General features: G+C 55.5%; 1 protein-coding gene across 1 annotated transcript in view; it reads right to left on the bottom strand.

Annotated features, from left to right (window-relative positions):
* DSCAML1 (DS cell adhesion molecule like 1) overlaps positions 1–17,886 on the bottom strand; it is a 92,293-nt gene that overhangs the window by 73,092 nt on the left and 1,315 nt on the right. Inside the window, exons 2-3 of the mRNA XM_033081549.1 lie at positions 10,896–11,213; positions 8,520–8,666 (exon numbers count right to left, since the gene is read on the bottom strand). Coding sequence (XP_032937440.1) covers positions 8,520–8,666; positions 10,896–11,213 — 465 coding nt within the window. The remainder of the gene's footprint in view (positions 1–8,519; positions 8,667–10,895; positions 11,214–17,886) is intronic.

Below are 17,886 nucleotides of genomic sequence, written 5' to 3'. Positions count from 1 at the left end.
CGGGCACTTGGGAACCTAATCCCTATCGACTCTGAATGAGATTTACAGCCCTGAATGGCCAGCTCGCCCCGCAGAGGTCCCTGGGTCAGGCTGAGCCTCGCAGAGGCTTGCACTCCACATCCCCAGCCTTGGATTGGAGAGATCACCACTCATTGACAAAAAGCACAAACCCTCACCCAGCGAGCCCCAGGGCTCTGAGGCAGCACCAAAATCCTTCAGAAGGGGCTGAGGGCACATCCAGCAGCCCCAGCTGGGCTTGTTCCTGGAATGGGGACCAGACCCAGAGCAGCCCATCCCTCCACCAGGATCTGGGGAGTGTCTGTGACACCACAAGGGACCCAAGGAGCCTGCCCTGAGCGTGTCAGCTCCAGGGCTCCAGGGCTGATGAAATGGAGTCCTGAAATGGCTGGTGTATTTGTAGATCCTCTGCGTGACTGAATCAAGAGGAACAATAAGATCTTTTTCCAGATTCGGCAAACATCAGTATAATAAAAAAAATTAATTATATGCTTGAACACATGCACCAGAGCAATGCCCTGTATTTTCTCCTAATTGTTCTCCAAGCCTTGCAGAGCCACATTTAAATAAAAATGAAGCAGTTATTTAAACCGCAATTAAAGATGGAGCAATTTATTTTTAAACTTGAACCGTCGTCAGCAGAGCAGGAGGGGGGAAGGGGCCCTGCCCTGGGACCCCTGGTGCCGTGCAGGACACGTTCCACTGGCCACTGGAGCCACCCTGCTCCAAGCAGGAAGGCAGAGGAATGGAGCAGAGGTTTCCAGCAGTCCCACAAAGCAGTGCTGGCTCCTTCCTCCCCATCCCACAGCTGCCCCTCGCTGGCACAGCCCATCCCTGACCTCACAAACCCAGTGCTGTCACATGAAGGACGAGGATTTGGGTTGTACCCTGGAAGGCTCCACAGCCAGGATGGGTGGGGTGTTTGGGGAGGCACCTGCACCACTGGGCTCCTGTCCTTCCAACCAGGGGCTCGTTTTTTTCCAGCCAGGTGCCCATCACCACAACTCCACAATGTTCTGGCCCCAAAAACCAGCCCAGGGGACTCAGGCCTGTCTGTCCCAGAGAGGTGACCAGCAATCAGCATCCCATGCCCGGAGCAGGGAGCACCCTCGACAGCAAGGGATGGCTGGGAGGGAGCTGGGGAGGGAGGGAGGGAAGGAGGAAGAGCAGCAACCACAACAAAAACCCACCCTCTCTTTTCATAAGACAGCAGAATTTATCAGCCTGCAGCCCTTCACATCTGTCTCCTCATACAAAATGAAAGAGGCTTTGAAAAACAGAGGAGATGAAATAAAGCCGTCTGTGTGAGGAAGCTGGCATCTCTGCCACTGTCACTGTCACCATGGCAGGAATAATGACCGTGATTGTTTCTGCATCTGGGGATGTGCGCGGGTGCACGGGGAGGAGGGGGAGGAGATGCACACCCACACCGCCCCCAGCCCTGCCCTGGAGCCCCCAGCCCTGCCCAGGAGCCCCCAGCCCCTGGGGGACCTGCCCAGGCACACCCCCAGGTGTGGTGACTCCAGCCCTGCTGCGGCTCCTGCCCTCGCAGCCCCAGGGGCGGGAGGCTCAGGCTCACACAAACATGTGGTTTGGGAAGAGGTTTGACCTGTTCAGCTCTCACATCGCTGGGTTTGGCTGCAGCAATCACTGCCCGGGCAGGCTCTGCTCCCCTGGGGCAGCAGGACAGGAGCCAGCAGCGGCTCCTCTCGTGCAGGTGACATTTAAATAGAGGTGTAACAGGACAAAGATTGGGGCTGGGTGGAGAGCCTGCTCATGCCAGCAAACCCATTCCTCAGAGCTGGCTCTGGGATGATTCTCAGGGCTGTCCTGTGCAGAGAAATGAGCTGGATTTTGGTGGGTCCCTTCCAGCTCAGGATATTCCGTGTTTCTGTTCTGTTCTGGGATTTTCAAGCGGATTTTGGAGCATTCCAAGTCCATCAGGCGGGTTGCAGCCTGCAGAGTGCTCCAGGCACAGGGGTCACTCCCAAGTCACCCTCAGTGAGGTGGCCCATGGCTGATCATGGGCTGTCCCCCCATAGAGAGCCCCCAATTCTCTGTGCCCAGCACCCACATTGTCCTGCCCAGTGCATGGACTGCTGATCACACAGAAACTCCCACCCCAAAGGATTTCAGCTCTCCACCAGCAGGAAGGTCTTTAAAACGCACTAAAACATTCGAATTTAGCAAGTGCCCTGTGAGCAGGGAGACAAGAGCACGGCCCCTGTGATTCAGCAGGACCTGGGTGCGCCAGGCTCGGTTCTGGGGACAGGCAGGAGCGTGCTGGGCTCAGCAAGGTGCACGTGAAGCACCAGGTTTCATTACAGAGCTCAGCTCCACTGCGAGCTGTGCCCAGCAGCCTTCTCTGGGGGTGGTGCAGAGCACAGAACCCTCTCACAGGGATGTGCAGCTCCAAGAGTCCCTGGGTGACTCCAGGGAAGCCCAGGCACCTCTAAGGCTCATCAGCCCCAATCCCCTCCTGCTCACATCACTCCCCTTCTCCCCATGCCTCCTGTGGGGTGCTCCAGAATTCCCTCTGGTCCCCAAATTCCAGGCCAGTGCCTGAAGGAGCTCAGTGTGCCATTCGGTGGGAGTGGAAGGATGCAGGGTCACCCTGGGACTCGGGAGAGCCTCCGTGCATCCCCTCCAGCTGATCTCTTCTTCCTCCTGCTCTCTGCACTCCAGGAAGAGATTTACAGCCCCCCTGCCTCCTGTGGGATCCCCAGACCCTCAGGCACCCATCCCACCCTCTCTACTCGCCGTTCATTCCCTTCCTGTGCTCCTCAGGGCGGCTGGAGGGGCACTAAAGGATGGAGCAGGGTACCCAGAGCAGCTGTCCCTGGATCCCTGGCAGCGTCCAAAGCCAGGATGGATGGGCTTGGAGCCACCTGGGATGGTGGAAGGTGTCCCTGCCCATGGCAGGGGTAGGATGAGGTGGTCTGAGGTCAGTTTTAACCCAAACCACCCCGTGATTCTGTGATCCCTTTCTCTGCTCTCAGCCAAAGCTTCCCTTCCCTGCAGACGCTGCCACAGCGCAGCAGAAGCTGCCAACAGCTTTGGTTTGGGACAGCCTGATCTCAGCGTCACCACATCCTCACCTGGGTCCTGCTGCAGGGCTGGGAGCCCGTGGGATTGGGGCACAGGAGGTGACAGGGGGACAGCACAGCCACCTGGGCTCCGGCAGCGCCCGGGCTGCTCCCAGGCTGCTGTTTACTTGTTGTGGTCCCTGCGTGTGCCGTGTGTGCATGCGTGTGGAGATTGTCTCCAACGTGACTCTGCATTATCAGGGCTATAATGAGTCCTTGTTAAAGTGGATTTGATGGAATAATTATATTCCAAAAAAACCTGCGGGAAAGCGCTCTCCCCTCTTAAAGGGCAGGATCATCAAACGTTCTCGCCACATTATTTGCAGTCACACCTTCTGCTGCATCTGCTCCTTTTAAAATCTCTAACTCCAATCTGATCTGAATATATAAATCTGAATTATCACAGCAAAAGGAGATGTGCTCACACCTTTTTTTATCTGTTGCCATGGCGATTAGATAAAATTCACGCCAAGTCTCTGGGGAAGGATGAAATGATTTCAGACAGAATCTCACCCCACTTGGTGAGAATAACGCCTGGAGCTACTTCCCTCTGTAACAGGTCTGGGCACATGTCGCAGCCAGAGAGGGTGGCAAGGGGTGGGGGAGAAGCCGGGACACCTTTGGAGATCTCGAGGCCGACAGGAGAAAAGGTTTTGTGGCACCTGCAGCCAGGGAAGGACAGGACAGCGCTCGCTCCCGTCACAGCAGCGCCGCGACTCTGCCCGGGCACACAGAGACAAAATCCGAGTGAAAAGGCCAAGCCTTGTGCCAGTGCTCCCTCTGGGAGTGCCTGTGTGGGGGTTTCTCCCTGCACCTGCCAGGTCCCTCCTGTCTGGGGGCAGCTCAGGCACAGGGGACAGCAGGGACACGGCAGCGGGGTGGCCTCGTGCCAGGCTCCAGCTCACAGCTCCCATCCCAGTTCGGGCCAAACCAGCCCCAAACACCAGCCCCAAACACCGACCTTCAACACCTTCAACAAGTCCTGTCTGCCCCAAACCCCCCCACCACGCCAAACACACAACAAGGGGTGACCGTGTTTTCATTCTGTCCCAGTTTCCAGCTTTTCCCCAGGAGCAGGAGCCTGATGTCCCCCAGAATGAGCCCATTGACACCAGGACAATGCTGAATTATCCAGGTCCCGGCTCTTCGTCCCCCTGGATCATCCATCCCGTGTCCCTTGGCACGCAGCACCTGCCCAGAGGGGATTGCTGTGCCCAGAAATCCCAGAAATCCCAGAAATCCCAGAAATCTCAGAAATCCCAGAAATCCCAGAATCCCAGAAATCCCAGAAATCCCAGAAATCCCAGAATCCCAGAAATCCCAGAATCCCAGAAATCCCAGAATCCCAGAAATCCCAGAAATCCCAGCCTCATCCCTGGACTCACCACGTCCTGGGATGGATTACAGTGGGATTTGTGTGCAGTTCCACTTCTGCAATTTCAGAGAAAAAAAATATGTAGCAGTGGACAGCGAGGGGATTTTTGGGGGGATTGACTGCACAGAACCATGAGGGAGCTGCTGCCCTTTCATTGCCCACACCACTAAAGAGCTGCTGAAGGAGTTTAGGAACCTCAGAAGCCACCTTGGGGACATCTGAGGATGGGACAGAAGGGGCCACACAGGTCAAGTGAAGCTCACAGCTGCAGCACCACAAACAGATCGACTCAGGCAGAGATATTTTGGAAACTCCTAAAAGGCTCAGCCCACAACACACTCAAAAACACCTCTAAAACTTCACAGAACTCAGTTGGTTTTTTTTCCCAGCTCCTTCCTTCTGGCAAGCTTTACGTTTTGCTTTCCAGAGAAAAGGCTTTGTGGCTAACCAGTGACTAAGTACATCCTCATCTGCACAGCCCTCAGAGGATTTGTATTAGGCTGGTGACAAAGGCAGCACCCTTAGAAACGCTGGTACCTTGACAAGTGCTCTATTTAGATTTTTTTTCCAACACAACCTATCAAGTACACAACACTGAAGCAGCAAATAACAGCTCTGGGTTTGCCAGGTTGGTAATGCTCACTGCCTCCAAACCCCACTGCCCTCCCCAGCCCTGTGCTGTTTTCCCACTGGCACAGCCTGGACAGGTGACATTTGTGCAAAGCTGGACACAGTGACATCCCTGAGCCAGCTGGGGGTGGTTTGGGTGCCAGTCCACGGGCACTTGTGTGCTCAGAGGGTTGCAAAAGCCAAGCAGTGCCCAAATAGCACCTTGCAGCAGCTGAGGAGGGGCTGGGATTGCTCAAACCCCACTCTGGGGTGTCACGAGCAGCTCCCTGCGTTGTTTTTGCAGAGTGCAGCTGGACAGGCACCCCAGGAGTGCCCACACACCTGGGCTCCACACTGCCACACGAAATAATCACAAAATAATGAGAGAAAAGCTGTTTACGACGTTGATTTCTTAAAGCACCTTGCAGCAGGATTTTCTCACTCTCACTCCATGGGAAAGGGGTGAAGGGTGTGTAAAACTCCCTGCTCAGCTGTGCTGCTCCAGCACCTCAAACACACCGAGATGCAGCAGGAGCAGCTGGGTTTGAGGTGTGATTGTCCCCCAGCCCTGTCCTGTCCCCTCCAGGCAGAGCAGCAGAGCCCTGGGAGCGGGGCTGTGCCTGTGGCAAGGCTGGAACACGAGGCGAGATTGATTCTGATGTGAGCACCAGCAAGGCAAATGGGTTTTTGAAAACCCTGTAATTTCTCTGCAACCCTTGACTTCTCTAAACACACAGCAGCACAGTCAGGTGGGCACTAAACAAAAATGAGCTGCACTAATGATGATTTACGTGCGGGATAACCTGCCATAAAGGGTTTATCTTTGATTTCGGGTAGGTTACGGTGTTGCCAAGTTAACCAAACAGCACAAGTCATCACCCACACCCCGGGGAGGGAGGCAGCAGCTCTCCAGCTGCCAGCAAGGCACCACCAGGGCTCTGCACCCACCAAAAGAGCAACAAGGTTTGGCTGAAAAAATGCGAGAGGTTGGGAGCCGTGTAATCCTAATTAATTAAAAAAAAAAAAAAAAAAAGAAAAAAAAAAGAAGAGATGATTCTGTCATAGAATTAAAGAACAATTTGTCTTGGAAGAGACCTTAAAGTCCACCTTGTTCCTCCCCCTGCCATGGCAGGGATACCTTCCAATGTCCCAGGTGTCTCCAAGCTGGTCTTGGACCCTACCAGAGATGGGGCAACCACAGCTGCTCTGGGCACCCTGTGCCAAAGAAGAATTTCTTCCTGGAACCTGAGAAAGCTCACAAAAGGTTCCCCCCAGCCACACAAGGTTGAGTTCACAAGAGCAACCCCAGGGGAAACACTCACTGCCCCTATTTCTCCCTAATTCAGCTGCAGGTATTTTGGTTTGCTTGGGGAAAAGACATTTACTATGACAACAGTGACTTTTACAGGGCTTTGTGCCACCAAGAAGTCTGGATGGAGATTTTCCCTGCTCTGCACATCAGGACTGTTCCTCCCCTGCTGGGAAGGTGCCCAGCCTTCCACAGGGAGCACTAGAGCAAAGTTTTGGGGAAAGCAGCAGGTTTGGCACGCTGGAATCAGCAGAGAGCAGCACCCCCCTGCCCTGCAGGGTCTCACCAGGCAGAGCCCAGCACTGGCACCAACAGGGGCCTCAGCACCACATCCAGCCCTCCTCACCTCCACCCCATCCCCTCCCCTCATCCTCCTCACTCACAATCAGGGCAGACGCAGAGGTTCAGCAGAGGTCAGGAAAAAACATATTTTTGGTAACAGCAAAGCCACTTTTAGCTCTAACACACCAGCAACAAAAAAAATAAGCTTCAGGCAGATACTATATTTGTAATCCAACGGCAAAACATGTTTGCTTGTGTTGACTCTGCACTGTAACACAATTTATATGTTCTGTCTTTAGGGTAATTATTGCTTTAGAATGTTAAAATCGTTCCACCCTAATTAAATCATCATATTAAAAAATCCACTGCCACAGCAAACTTGGGAACAAGTCTGGTTAAGATCACGCCAGTGCAGGGATGCTCACTTGGCAAACACCCGCCGAGCCCGCTGGCCACACCGGCTCCATCCTCCTGAATCCCAAAGGATTCCCAAACCACGGAGCAAACAGCAGTTGTTGTCCTGCTGATGGAGCTCAGGGCAGCCCACAGCGGGCAGAGCATCGCCTGCATTGCCAAAATCCATCAGGAACACATCAGGAGCTCCTCAGTGCCCCAGGGATGGGCACCACGAGCTCCTCATTCCCACCCACGGCTCAGAAATGCCCCTCGTGTTCCCACACCCACAGAAAGGCTGGCAAGGTCACCGTGCCAGTCTGTCCCCTCCTAAAAGGTGCCTGCCCAGGTGCCACCATCCCAGGTACCTCCAGCCCAGGTACCCCCAGCCCAGGTACCCCCAGCCCAGGTACCCCCAGTCCAGGTACCTCAGCACCTCATCTGCATTCAGGAGGCACAGCCCACCAGCCAGAGCCACCAGAACAGGTTAGCCCTTCCACTCTGCTCCTTCAGCTCCTCCTGCCAGTCCCAGCCCTGCCCCCGTGGTCTCTGCTCCCCACAGCAGCGCTGAGACCCGGGGGAGCACCGGGATTTTCTGACCTGTGAGCAAATATCAAGCACAGAGCGCTCACTTTGGGCAAAAATCCTTTAATTCCCTCTGGATCCCCCGGGGGAAGCAGTTATTGATTGCTTTACTACCAGCTTACACACAGCCAGCGCTGCCATCAATAGCAAGAGCCACGAGGTCACCCCCGAACACGGGGACACGGAGCTGGCCCCACGCTGTGCCCAGGACCTGGCAGCAACCTCTGCCAAAAATCACAGGGAAACACCTGGGAAAAACCACCTGGACCTGCAGAGGGGAGTGGGTGATGCTGTCCCTCCCACAGCCCCTCCCCACGCCTGGCAGTCAGCTCTGAGTGGGACATGGCTGCAGCAGGGACATGGGACAGGCAGGACAAGCAGCTTCCATCACAGGGAAAAGGGACAGGATGGCATTTTTACCAAGCTCCTTTCCCTGTGGTTGAATCAGCTGTGAAAATCCCCAAGAAAAGGTGGAGTTTTGAGTGGAGCATCACCCTGACAAGACAAACCCCAGCCCTGAGTGCAGGAGTCAGACACATCAGCACAGGCAGGCACTGTCCCTGCTGCCCAAGCACCAGTGCCAGGCACCCAACACATCCTGTAGGAACCAGAACAAGGCATGAGTGCTGCCAAAATCACACAGAGCACCCCTCACCCTGGGGACACCCAGGAGAGCCTGGACACCACACCTCTGCTCACACCAGCAGCACCTTCCAGCCTGGAGCTGCAAAATCACCAACAAATCCTTTCCTGGGCAGCACAGGCACAGACAACAAGCCAAAAACCAGACCCTCCACGGCAGCAAATGTCACACATGGCAAAGCAGGTCAGATTTGTGAGAGAACAGGCGCTCCTCTCTTACCTGGGATGATAGAAACGGTGTCTTTCTCCCAGGATACAACGCTAACATATTCCTGCACTGAAGAGGGGATGAGGCACTTGAACACAGCCACGTTTCCACGCATCGACCTTTGGTCCTCCACCCGAACGGTGTACGGTTCCCTGAAAACTGTGGAGGAAAGCAGATGGTTGGTAGCATGACAGTGCAGGAGGAAAACACACTTCCTTTTGCTAGAATCCCACGTTTCCCAAACAAACCAACCCACCCAGCCACACGCTGCTTCCATCCCAAACACCTTCCCGGGGAAGGAAGGGGTTCTCTGCTGGGGCTGGGGACAGAGGGACACCTGGCCCAGGTCCTGCTGCTGGGATCTGCCAGTGTCACCTGAGCTTGCCTGCAGTGTGGGGACATTTTGTAGCTGTAATGTGCATTTCACCTCTGGATGCTGAAAATGCATCCTGGGAGAGATGTGCCACTCTGTGTCCGTGCCACAGAGCCTGGGACCCCCCCAAAGCCACGGCAGGAATGTTTAAGGCAAGATGACAATTTTCCAAGCTGTGCCACATGTTCCCTGTTTCTCAGGGAGATGCACATCCCTCTGACAGCTCCGTGCTGCTGCCTGGACCAGCAGCAATGCTCCAGGAGCTCCTGCTGGGTCAGGTGGGCCCCCTCACCCTCAAAGAGATGTCACCAACCCCAGCAACAAACACGCCACAAACTCCTGAAATTTAAGTGCAAACTGCAGTTGAGGGCAGCTCCCTCCTCACTGTGACAATAATTGTGCCCTGTAGGACGTGGACACGATTACCATCATGACAAATACACGTTCACTTTGTCATCTAACAGCTGGCCAGAGCAGGAGCAGCTCAACAAAGCCCCCAGCAGCCCCAGAAGGAAGGTGTTTTCCCAGAGTGGGAAGTCCCTGTGGGCATTGCATCCCACACCTCACAAGCCAAGCCAGCAGCCAGAGGGTGACAGCATTCCCACCCTGATTTCCTGGGCTTTCAGGGCCCCCTGCTCAGAGATGTGCCACGAGGGCACGGGGACAAGCTGCCATGGAAAGGGGCTGCAGAGCCAAAGCAGATTAACCAGCAAAAGCTTCCTTAATCACCTGGAGCTGAGGTTTATTCACAGGCTCTAAAGGCCAGCAGGGACCACGAGGAGCATCCTGAGTGCTCCCTGCCACCACGAGCACCCCAGGAATAACCCCCGGGAGGGTAACACAACCAGCACCCTCAAATCTCTCCCCTGGCTGGAGAAATTTGCTCCATGTGCTCACCAACAGCTTTCCCAAGACTTCCAGAGATTTTTTTTTTCCCCTCGTATTTTCAGTTTCCAGCACATTTGATTTAATTGCTTGCTTTCCCCAGCTGTAATTGGCTCTCTGTGCTGCACTGCCATTAGAAAGCACTGGAGAGTGACTGGGATGTGGGATGGCCAGGAGGGAGCAGCAGCTGGGGAATTGTGGTTCCACAACCATTCCCACTGCCAGAAAGGCAGAGCAGCTCCAGGAGCTGGAGATCCTGCTGGCCCCACTGGACAGGCACATCTGCTAACAGAGGGAGGCTGAGCCCCCAGCCCAGCAGCAGGGGTGCATTCAGACCTGGCTGGAGAGGGAAATGAGAGCCAGGATTCCCTCTCTGTCATCCCAGGACAGCTCTGGGCATGTGGGATCCCAGCAGAGCCCACACGAGGAGAGCAGCAGCTCCACATTTACTACACCCCATCTGCTCCTCCACCACGCTGCTGTTTATAGGTAACCTGAGAGTGCTGGTAAATAATTCACTCTGCAGAAGGGGGTTAATACCAATTTACTCCACAGTACAAGGTATTAAAATAAAAAAACCCTGTAGTCACTTCTGTCACGTTCCCTCTGCTAGCCCCACTTTTAATAGGTAACATAATGAAGCCATTCCTGGGCTATTAGCCCTCCTCAGCCTGGTCAATAATTTACTATAATGGCTTTTGGAATCAGCTCTTTGCCATATTCCTCCTTTTTTTTTTATTCTTTATTTTTTTTTTTTGGTCTTAATAAGCCTTGGCAAGCTGAGGCTGGGTGCTGCAGTGGGAACCAGACTCTGAGGGGGCCCCCAGCAGGGACAGATGTGGCCCAGCCCCTCCCACAGCTGGAAAAAACCTCTGTAAGTGGTTGGGTGACACAACCCCTGCTCAAAGGGAGAGGAACTCTCCTGCCACCAGGCTGCAGCCACACCACGAGGGGACCTCCAAGCTGCACATCCCACCCAACACTCTGCCCTTCTCCCAGCTCCATCCTTGTGCAAAAACCCAAGGCAGCAGCCCTGGTTCTGCACTCGTTGGGCCAGCTGGCAGCCCGAGGAGCAGAGCAGGGAGACTCCAGCCCCCTGTGCAAACCCAACGCCCACAGGGAGCTCCCACCTGCTTTAACACGGATATTTGGGCTCCTGATTTTGCCAGCCGAGTTCTCTGCGGTGCAGAAGTAGTCGTTGTCGTGGATAAAGCTATTGAAGGCTGATGGCGAGAAGGGGTAGAGCTGCAAAGTCCCATTGGCATGGACATGCCGGATGTGGGGCACATCGTAGATGTCGTCACCTGTGGCCAGGTACCACCGAAGGACGGCGCTGGGTGACCCTGCTGCCGGGCAGGGGATCACCACCCCCACTGTGCTGGAGAAGGTGACCTGCTGCAGGGAGTCGTTCACAAAGTAGAGGCTGGTTCCAACATCTTCAGCGTGTGCTGCGGACAAAGCAGAGGCCACAACGGCGCGGGGGTCACTGCAGGGAGGTGGCACAGAGAGCCCCTGGTGGCACAGAGAGCCCCTGGTGACACAGAGACCCCCCTGGCACAGCCCCCCGAGCCCTGCGTGCGGCGGAGCAGGGGAGCTCAGGAGCATCTGTGCATGGCTGGCAGCACACAGGCCACCTTCACAGGCCAGCGCTCCTGCTGCCAGCACGGATCAGGGATCACAGGCACCTCGGCAGGACAGCCAGGGGCTGTGCAGGCGAGGATGGACACCCCAGGCAGCCCCCGAGGCTTCCCCAGGGGTGCCCGGCTGGCCCCGAGCACGCACAGCCCCAGGGACACCAAGCACAGGCGGCAGCGCTGCTGATCCTGCCAACCCCGGCATTCCTGTGATCCCCCAGCCCATCCAGCATCCAGAGACCTCCCCTGCCACCCTACCACTGCCTCCAAACCAGGAGAGGGGCTGGAACTGGGATCAGAGCTGCTCTCCTCTCCCAGAGCCACAGGCTCTGCGCTCAGCCTGAGTTTCTCCTGCACCATCCAAACCAGGACTGAGGTGGGTTCATGGGCACACTCCAGGCAGAGCTTGTGGCCACCTGCACAGCCAGGAGCAGCTGGAGAACAACACTTTCCTTCTTGGGAAGTTGGGAATGGACCTCTGCACCCAACTCCTCCTGTGCCTCCTTCCCACTCTCCAGGACCACGAGCTCCCCCTTCCCAACCCAAGCCAATGCAACTGGCTATAAATAAGGATGAGGAGGCCCCCAGTCACTTAGATCCGCTTTCTTTTTTTAGCTGCACTCTTTCCAAGTGGGCGGAAGGACAGGGATCTGGGAAGGGCCCTCGGCGGGTGTATTAATAGCTGCGGCTGAGCGCACGCCCGTGGTGCCGCAGAGCCAATAAGCAGATCAGCCCCGTTCAGAACGAGCCACGGGGGACCCTCCCTGACCTCGATTCCTTAACTTGGGGAGGAGGGGATGGCAGCAGGGGGAGAAGGAAAGCCTCACCCTCACCGAGGAAGGGCTGGTTGAGTGGCTGTTGCTCCATCTCCGTGCCAAGCTTCTCCAGCCAGGTGCCCGTCCTGCCCTGGGGCTGTGCCACCAGCCCAATCCCAATCCCAATCCCAATCCACACCATCTCAACCAGCTCAGGATGGGACACCCTGAGACACCTCAGCCCTGCTCAGAGCAGAGTCCTCTCCATCCTTGCCCAGCTGGATGGACAACCTGGTGCCTCCTTCAGCACCTGACTCCTGCTGTCTGTGTGCACTGCACAGAATCGTCCCCAAAAACGACCAGGTTTCCTCCTGTGCCCACCAGAGCCCTCTGTGCATCCCACAGAAGGGATCAGCTGATCGTGAGGTTCAGCTGTGCCACCACACGAGACAACCAATTTAGAGGTCACCACATCATCTCCACACACTCGTTCCCTGTGTCCACACACGGGTGGAAGGAGACAAAACCTTTTATTTTTCCCTCCCTGGACGGACAGAGGAGCAAAGCTCCAGCCGAGCCTTTGCAGAGCCACGGGGCCACCGCTCGGCCCTGCAGATGTCATTTTGTGACATCTCCAGGCTGGTTTGTCGTCATGAATCAGCATTTCCCTTCATCCCAGCAGCGCGGTGCTTCTCCCAAACACATGAAAGGGAAAAAACCGCACATTTGCAGGCAGAGGAAGGGAAACAAAGCCTGCACGAGCAGCACAGAGCTATTTGTGGCTGAGCCTGAGCCGAGCAGAAGATGGCTGGAGCCAGGGCACGGCAAAAGCCACCTTGAGCCTGGCTTTGGACCAAGGACATCTGGCTGTGCCCTGTGCTCCATCCAGGATCTGCCCAGATCCCACAGCACAGCTTGAGAAGGCTCCTGGAGCAGCCAGAGGAAACATCCTCATCCTCAGCAGCACCAGGAGGGTTCAGAGCTGGACGGGTGAGGGGCTGGGGCGAGGAGTGGAAAAATACCTCATAAACAGAGAAATTCAGATTACCCATAAAGCTTTTTCAGGTCAAAGGGGGAAAGGGATTTTTAATAGAAAATGGAGGTTATGGGATTGGCAATAGTTATGTGACAGACGTATAGAGTTAAATCCTCATAATCTCCTTTACCATTTAGCATTGAGCACCATCCTAATTCCATGTTTCATAAAACTGTCTCCAAATCACTGGGAGAGATTAAAAATTTAGAAATAGCACAGCATTATTTTTAAACCAGAAATCACTGCTCACATCTGGTCAGATGTGCTGACCCTAACCTACATATCGAGGGCATTAATTCACATGAACCTGAAAAGAGGAGGCTGGGGGAGCTGAGTTGGAAGAGTTTCTGCTGGGAATGCAGCCTGGAGCCCAGCCTGGCTCCAGCTGGGAGCTGCACCGAGCCCAGCTCAGGGCTGGACACTGGGGCTGTCTCTGAAAGGCAGGTGTTTTAACTCATCAGAGCTCAATCTTCCTAAATTGTGGCAAATTACAACCTAGAGGTACTGAAATATTAATATCTCTATTCGAGCTGGGAGAAGCAAGTCATTTTGCTATCATCCCTTCAGAATATTTACTAGTCTTGATGGCTGGACTTCCCAAACTCCAGCGCCTTCAGTGACACAGCAAAGCACTGGGCTGCTCTGCAAGCACCAGGGAGAGGCCACAAACTGTCCCCAAGATCTGTCCCCATCTCTGGGAGAGGTGCAGGTGTGTCCTGGCCGAGCAGCACAGCAGTGCCATCACCTCCCCAGCAGCACAAAACCTCCCAGGGAAGAGCCCACCCTGTTCTAAGGAGCAGATTCAGGAGCAGTCTCAGACAAGGACCGGCTTTGTGCCAGCCAGGGCTCTTCCTCCTGAGCTAAGAGGCTTTTCCTGCCCTCCCTGCACGTCCATCACCTGTGCTGGCAGCACAGAGCCAGCCCCCAGCCCACCCAAGGCCAGCAAGTGCCTCAGAGCTGAGCACTGCCCTGAGCACAGGGTGGGAACCTGACAGAGCTGGGAAAATTTGTGTTTCAAGGGGGTTCATGCCATGCATGGGCACGGGACTGGGGTTCACATTACCCCACTGGCAGCAGCTTTTGTGAGACCCCTTTCCTGATCCTGTGGTGTGACTGCCCTGGTGAGGACCTGGGGCTCCCCCCAGGAAAAGCCCCCACCCAAAGGGGCTGGAGGGGCCACCAGGGCTTCCCCAGGCCCCACGGAGCCGGGATGCAGGGATGCTGAGGAGAGCAGCAGGCTAATGGCCACCTCCCTGCTCATTTATTATCCTCATTAAGGCTGTTTGACACCTGCCCTGTTCAAGGAGAAAGCGAACCAAAGCTTGGCACGCAAAGGGCTGGGAATTACGGGGAGGTGGCAAGTCCTGCTCGATCCTCTGTGCTGAGGAGAGGACAGTAATTCCATCACACACTGCCTGCACGTTTGGAATGCTGGAGCAGCCTCCAGCTTCCCTGGAATGAGCTTCCTCCAGGCCCTCATCCCCAGGACACCCTCACCAGCTCTGTGCTAACGAAGGGAGCGACCTTGGGGCTGGTGGAGTGAGAAGTGGCACTTCCAAGCACCATGGAAGGGATGAGGAGGGAAGTGGCCGAGGTTGGGCCCTTCCAAGGGGAGCACAGAGGTGCCTGGGATGGCAGCAGATCCTCCTGGGATGTCACCTCCCCCTGTGTCCCTTTCCAAAGGGTTAAAGCCGTGAGTCCCGCACGCTGTGCCCCTCAGGGGTGGGAATCGTGTCAGGAAATGCCAAGCACAGCCTGGGGCATTCAGCAGGTGCCCAGCACAGCAGCAGCCATGGCAGGTACCTGCCACAGCATCTTCCCTGCCCTGGCACTGCAATTTGGCTGCCACACGAGTCCCACCCTGGTGGCACAGCCCCTCTGGCTCGAGCACCACGGCCCTTCCTGAGCTGACAAAGCAAAGAGGGAGCCAAGGAGAACTGCCTCTGGTCCTCTGTGGGTAAGGGCACGGCTCAAACGTGCTCCAAGCTCCTGCTCCTTAATGCATCTGCATGGAAATTAAGGCCTGAACCACCTCCAGCAATTACGACAGCACCCAGGCTGAGGCTGTAACCCTTGCCTGGGAAAAAAAAGCTCCCCTGGCTGGATTCCTGCTTGCTGAACCTCCCGTGGCAGCTCCTGAGGGGTACCAGCCCCACCACACCATCCACACAGGGGCTGACCAGAGGTGGACACCCCCAGCCCTGCCCCAGCTCTGAGCCCCCCAGCCCGGGCACCCTCAGCTCTGGGGGTGAGGAACGAGCCCAGGGACCACAGGCAAGGGTCCCTCCCTCCTTTTCCAAAGCCCACCTCCATGCCTTGGCCATGCTGAGCATGCCTGGGTCCCAAGGGCACACCTGGTGACATTGCCAGCCAGAGTGACAGCGCTGTGTCCCCAGGGAGGCCAAACAAGCGGGTATGAGGGGTGGGCAGGGGGACACACCAGAGGCCGGGCACACCTGGCCTTGGGCTCCCTCCACAACAGCCAGGCCATGCTCCCGATGCACCACAACCCACTGGGTGCCTTTGCAAGGTGGAGATCAGGATTCCCACCGTGCCCATCACCTCTGGGCCAGCTCTGCCAGCTCCTCACCTCCTCCCCGTGCCCCCCACGCCGTGCTCGCTCCCCTCTCAGGGCCAGCAGCTGCCGCAGCCCCTGCCAGGCGCAGCTGGGAGCAGGCAGGAGCAGGAGCCTGGAAATGGAATTCCTCAACGTTTGGTAGAGCTCTGCTGGCGGATGATGGCGGCGGCACGCAGCCTGCGCGCGCTGGGGGATATTTCTGCGGGATCCACGAGCAGGGAAAGGGTGACTCCCAAACCCATGGTTATGTAAAGACCAGGAGCTGGCTCTAACCGAGATCTCAGAGGCAAGGAACGCTCTGCACCCAGAGCTGCCGCTGCACATCCTCCCCGAACAGCAGCATCGACGCGACTGCAACGGCCGAGCGCCTTCCTCATTCGTGCCCACCATGGACGTGGCACCTGGGAACGTGCCTGTGCCTGGTGCCAGGGGCCTCCGTGCCATCCGAGGCACAGCTCAGTGCTGCCATGTCAGAATTCCTGCCACAAACACTTCCAGCTCTGTTCTTGCCCTCGGCTCGCCAGCTGCTCCAGAGAAGGACGAGCGCTGCCCATCCATCCATCCCCCCAGCACAAGGCCACACCAGCAGAGATCCCGGCACCCCAACACCCTGGAGCTGGAGTCACAGCTGCCCTGAGCTGTGCCCCAAGCTCCCAGGCAGCCCCCAGCTCCAGGAAGGGCTGTTCCACAGCACACCCCTGGCACTCGCCCCTCGCACCAGGCACAGCCTCTTCCTGCAGAGGACAAACACCCAGCGACATCAGGGTTGCCTTTTCCCGCTCCCCATCCCAAGGCAGGAGCAGCCCAAAGCCCAGGCCAGGCGCAGGTAAAGGCTCTGGGTGGCTCCTGGTGCTGGGAAATTTTGGCAGGATAAACAAGCACCAGGCACGGCGAGGAGCTGAGCACTGCAGGCTTCTCCTCCGTGCATTTAATGAGGTTTCCATGTTTCATTTCAGAGACAAACGAGCGCTGTGCCACACTGGGGGGCCGAGATGGGAGAGATTAGAAACCGCGAGCTGCGCCGTTCGCTGCGCCCAACGCGGGAACATCATGTAAATATAATGCCAATATAAATCAGGCGGCAGAGCCATCCAGCAACATCACGCAGGGAGACGCTTCCCTGGCTCCCAGCCTCTCAGTTGTGACCAGTCCGTTCCTCATCACACCACTCGCCTCCCCTCTGCCTGGCTGCTGTCCCTCGCACTGCCAGACCATCTCGCTGCTCAACTCTGCGCTTGCCAGCCACCTATTTCTGTTTATTTTATATACAGGGGCAGAAATAAGCAGCTACAGCCCATCAAGGGATTTCTAAACTTCAGGGGTTCCTTGGATCAAATGTTTATCTGCTTTCAGTTTCTACTTGAGCTCTTGTTCTACAGCAGGAGCACGTTAAAAGGATGTGCTTCGATGCCCAGAAATATTAAGTATCTGAAAGGTTTATCATGCATTAAGCAATTCTTTTTTTTTATCCTATTATTCTAATGAAACTTCCATTGTATTGCTGTCCTCTCTCTGGAACCGCTTCACGTTAACACTTTGCATCACCAGGACTGTTCAATGCTGAAGATTTTTATTTTATTTTATATTTTTTTTTAAGAAATAAAACGTAAAATGAGGCCACGAGGAGTTGTGCTAATGGAGGCTTTTAATTTGCTCTTCTCCAACGAGATAGCTCTGTGGGAAGAGATCCCTTTTCCAAGAAGCTGGGGCTGAAAAGATGCAAAAAGCAATAAACCAGTGCAGCTCTTTATTATTTTGACTATTGGGGGTCGAAAGGAATCATGGCATCCTCGACGGTTATTTGTTTCCAGGTTTGTTTTTTGCCTTTTAGCACAGTAAAAAATGCAAATGTAAGCAAAGCAGACGCTGGCACGTTCAGCTCAGCAGATCTGAAGCACAATAGCGATTTTGGGTAAAGCTCCCAAAAGCAGCTTCACCCCAGCTCGAATAAAGCAGCTATTCCATAATTAATAATTGATGGAATAATTGATCATCACCGCACAACTGGACAGGGTGCCCTATTAAACCTCAGTAAATATTTTTCATTGGATTAACATTCAGCTAACGGGGTAATGTAATGGGCAGCAAGAGAGGTCTCATGAAAGGAAGCAGCTCCGT

Source organism: Catharus ustulatus, chromosome 28 (genome assembly GCF_009819885.2).
Source record: "Catharus ustulatus isolate bCatUst1 chromosome 28, bCatUst1.pri.v2, whole genome shotgun sequence".
In the NCBI taxonomy this organism is placed as follows: Eukaryota; Metazoa; Chordata; class Aves; order Passeriformes; family Turdidae; genus Catharus; species Catharus ustulatus.
This window is presented reverse-complemented; position numbering and strand designations above follow the sequence as displayed.